This window comes from Petromyzon marinus, chromosome 74, assembly GCF_048934315.1.
Source record: "Petromyzon marinus isolate PM22_M1 ecotype Great Lakes invasive population chromosome 74, UKy_Petmar_22M1.pri1.0, whole genome shotgun sequence".
Lineage (NCBI taxonomy): Eukaryota > Metazoa > Chordata > Hyperoartia > Petromyzontiformes > Petromyzontidae > Petromyzon > Petromyzon marinus.
The window spans coordinates 6,551,663-6,555,150 of NC_133740.1; the positions used below are offsets into that span (position 1 = coordinate 6,551,663).

The 3,488-nt window shown below is 51.7% G+C and overlaps 1 protein-coding gene across 1 annotated transcript in view; it reads left to right on the plus strand.

The window, feature by feature from the left end:
- Positions 1–643: 643 nt before the first annotated feature.
- Positions 644–3,488, plus strand: part of LOC116958208 (formin-binding protein 1-like) — a 38,182-nt gene continuing 35,337 nt past the window's right edge. Inside the window, exon 1 of the mRNA XM_076056181.1 lies at positions 644–1,507. Coding sequence (XP_075912296.1) covers positions 1,484–1,507 — 24 coding nt within the window. The 5' untranslated portion in view covers positions 644–1,483. The remainder of the gene's footprint in view (positions 1,508–3,488) is intronic.

The following is a 3,488-nucleotide window of genomic DNA, read 5'->3' on the forward strand; positions in this document are numbered from 1 at the left end:
TTCTCCATTCTCCTGCATGGAATAAATAAAAAGGGTGACCTTAGTAAATTTAAACAATCAAATAGTTAATAATGAAAATTAATCCAAATTAGTGTTATTCTTGGTTCTTTCGGTAAAGTCACCACGTAGAAGGGAAACAATAAAATAATAAAAATATAAAACAATAAAATTCTCACGACGTTTCGACTGCAACACAAGCAATCATCATCAAGGTGTGAAAACCACAATAAGAACAATTTGTAAAAATAAAAACGTCTTGAGAATTTTATTGTTTTATATTTTTATTATTTTATTGTTTCCCTTCTACGTAGTGACTTTACCGAAAGAACCAAGAATATGAATCCCTGCAGTCACGAAAGCTTTAAATCAAAACATATTAGTGTTGTTACAACAATTATATTAAATTAAGTAGAACGTGCTGTTTTTATTCACGTATTTAAAAGTTGCGCTTTTTGATGTGACGTCATATGTCTCAACTCCCCCCTCCCCCCCCTAGGCGCGTGACGTCACACAAACCCTCCGGGTGATGTGACGCGATGGGTGAGTGGGTGGGGGGAGGTGGCGGGGCCGCCGTCACGTGACGCGGTTACCTGCGGCCCCTGACGCCGTTACCCGGCATGCCCCGCGCGCCGCCATCTGAGTGCGGGCAGCACCTGAGAGGGGTGGGGGCGGCGGTGGTGACGAGAGGCGCAGCAGAGACACACACACAGAGACACACAGACACACACACAGAGACACACACAGAGACACAGACACACAGAAACACAGAGACACACACAGAGACACACACACAGAGACACACAAACACACAGAGACACACACACACAGACACACACAGAGACACACACAGAGAGACACACAGACACACACACAGAGGCACACACACAGAGACACACACACAGAGACACAGAGACACACAGACACACACACAGAGACACAGACACACAGAGACACAGACACACACAGAGACACAGACACACACACAGAGACACAGACACACAGAGACACACAAACACACAGAGACACACACACAGACACAGAGACACACACACAGAGACAGACACACACACAGAGACAGACACACACAGAGACACACACAGACACACACACAGACACACAGACAGAGACACACAGAGACACACAAACACACACAGAGACACACACACAAACAGAGAGACACACACACAGAGACACACAGAGACACACAGAGACAGACACACACACAGAGACACACAAACACACACAGACAGACACACAGACACAGAGACACACAGACAGACACAAACACAGACAGACAGAGACACGCAGACACACAGACACACAGACAGAGACGCAGACAGACTCACACAGAGACACACAAACAGATAGATACGCACACACGCACACAGACACACAGACTCACACAGAGACACACAAACACACACACAGAGACACAGAGACACGCGGGCCCAGTTGGACAAGGAGGAGGCGGCAGGGAGTGGTGATGGCGTGGGGTGTGGACCTGTGGGTGAGTGTTGGTGGTGAGGGTGGTGAGGGTGGTGGTGAGGGTGGTGTGGGTGAGTGGTGGTGAGGGTGGTGTGGGTGAGTGGTGGTGAGTGGTGGTGGTGAGGGTGGTGGTGAGGGTTGTGGTGAGGGTGGTGTGGGTGAGTGGTGTTGAGGGTGAGTGGTGGCGAGGGTGGTGGTGAGGGTGGTGGTGAGGGTGGTGGTGAGGGTGATGTGGGTGTGGATCTGTGGGTGAGTGGTGGTGAGGGTGGTGGTGAGGGTGGTGGGGAGGGTGGTGTGGGTGAGTGGTGGTGGTGAGGGTGGTGGTGAGGGTGGTGGTGAGGGTGGTGTTGGTGAGTGGTGGTGAGGGTGAGTGGTGGTGAGGGTGGTGTGGGTGAGTGGTGGTGAGGGTGAGTGGTGGTGAGGGTGGTGGTGAGGGTGGTGGTGTGGGTGAGTGGTGGTGAGGGTGGTGGTGAGGGTTGTGGTGAGGGTGGTGAGGGTGGTGGTGGTGAGGGTGGTGGTGGTGAGGGTGGTGGTGGTGAGGGTGGTGGTGGTGGTGAGGGTGGTGGTGAGGGTGGTTGTGGTGTGGGTGTGGATCTGTGGGCGAGTGCCGGAGATGGCGGAGACGTCACGGGGGAGAGACGCGGGGTGGGTGTGAGACAGAGACACACACAGAGACAGACAGACAGAGACAGACAGAGACACACACAGAGACAGACAGACAGGTGTGAGACAGAGACACACACAGAGACAGACAGACAGAGACAGACAGAGACACACACAGAGACAGACAGACAGGTGTGAGACAGAGACACACACAGAGACAGACAGACAGGTGTGAGACAGAGAGACACAGAGACAGACAGACAGAGACACACAGAGACAGACAGACAGGTGTGAGACAGAGAGACACACAGAGACAGACAGACAGGTGTGAGACAGAGAGACACACAGAGACAGACAGACACACAGAGACAGACAGACAGGTGTGAGACAGAGAGACACACAGAGACAGACAGACAGGTGTGAGACAGAGAGACAGACAGAGACACACAGAGACAGACAGACAGAGACACACACAGAGACAGACAGACAGGTGTGAGACAGAGACAGACACAGAGACAGACAGAGACACACACAGAGACAGACAGACAGGTGTGAGACAGAGAGACACACAGAGACAGACAGACAGGTGTGAGACAGAGAGACACACAGAGACAGACAGAGACACACACAGAGACAGACAGAGACACACACAGAGACAGACAGGTGTGAGACAGAGAGACACAGAGACAGACAGACAGAGACACAGAGACAGACAGACAGGTGTGAGACAGAGAGACACACAGAGACAGACAGAGACACACACACAGAGACAGACAGAGACACACACAGAGACACACACAGAGACAGACAGGTGTGAGACAGAGAGACACAGAGACAGACAGACAGAGACACAGAGACAGACAGACAGGTGTGAGACAGAGAGACAGACAGACAGGTGTGAGACAGAGAGACACACAGACAGACAGAGAGACACACAGAGACACACAGACAGACAGAGACACACAGAGACAGACAGACAGGTGTGAGACAGAGAGACACACAGAGACAGACAGACAGAGACACACACAGACAGACAGACAGGTGTGAGACAGAGAGACACACAGATACAGACAGACAGAGACACAGACAGACAGGTGTGAGACAGAGAGACACACAGAGACAGACAGACAGAGACACACACAGAGACAGACAGGTGTGAGACAGAGAGACACACAGAGACAGACAGACAGACAGAGAGACACACAGAGACAGACAGACAGAGACACACAGAGACAGACAGACAGAGACACACACAGAGACAGACAGACAGACACACAGAGACAGACAGACAGGGGTGAGACAGAGAGACACACAGAGACAGACAGACAGAGACACACAGAGACAGACAGACAGGTGTGAGACAGACACACAGAGACAGACAGACAGAGACACACAGAGAC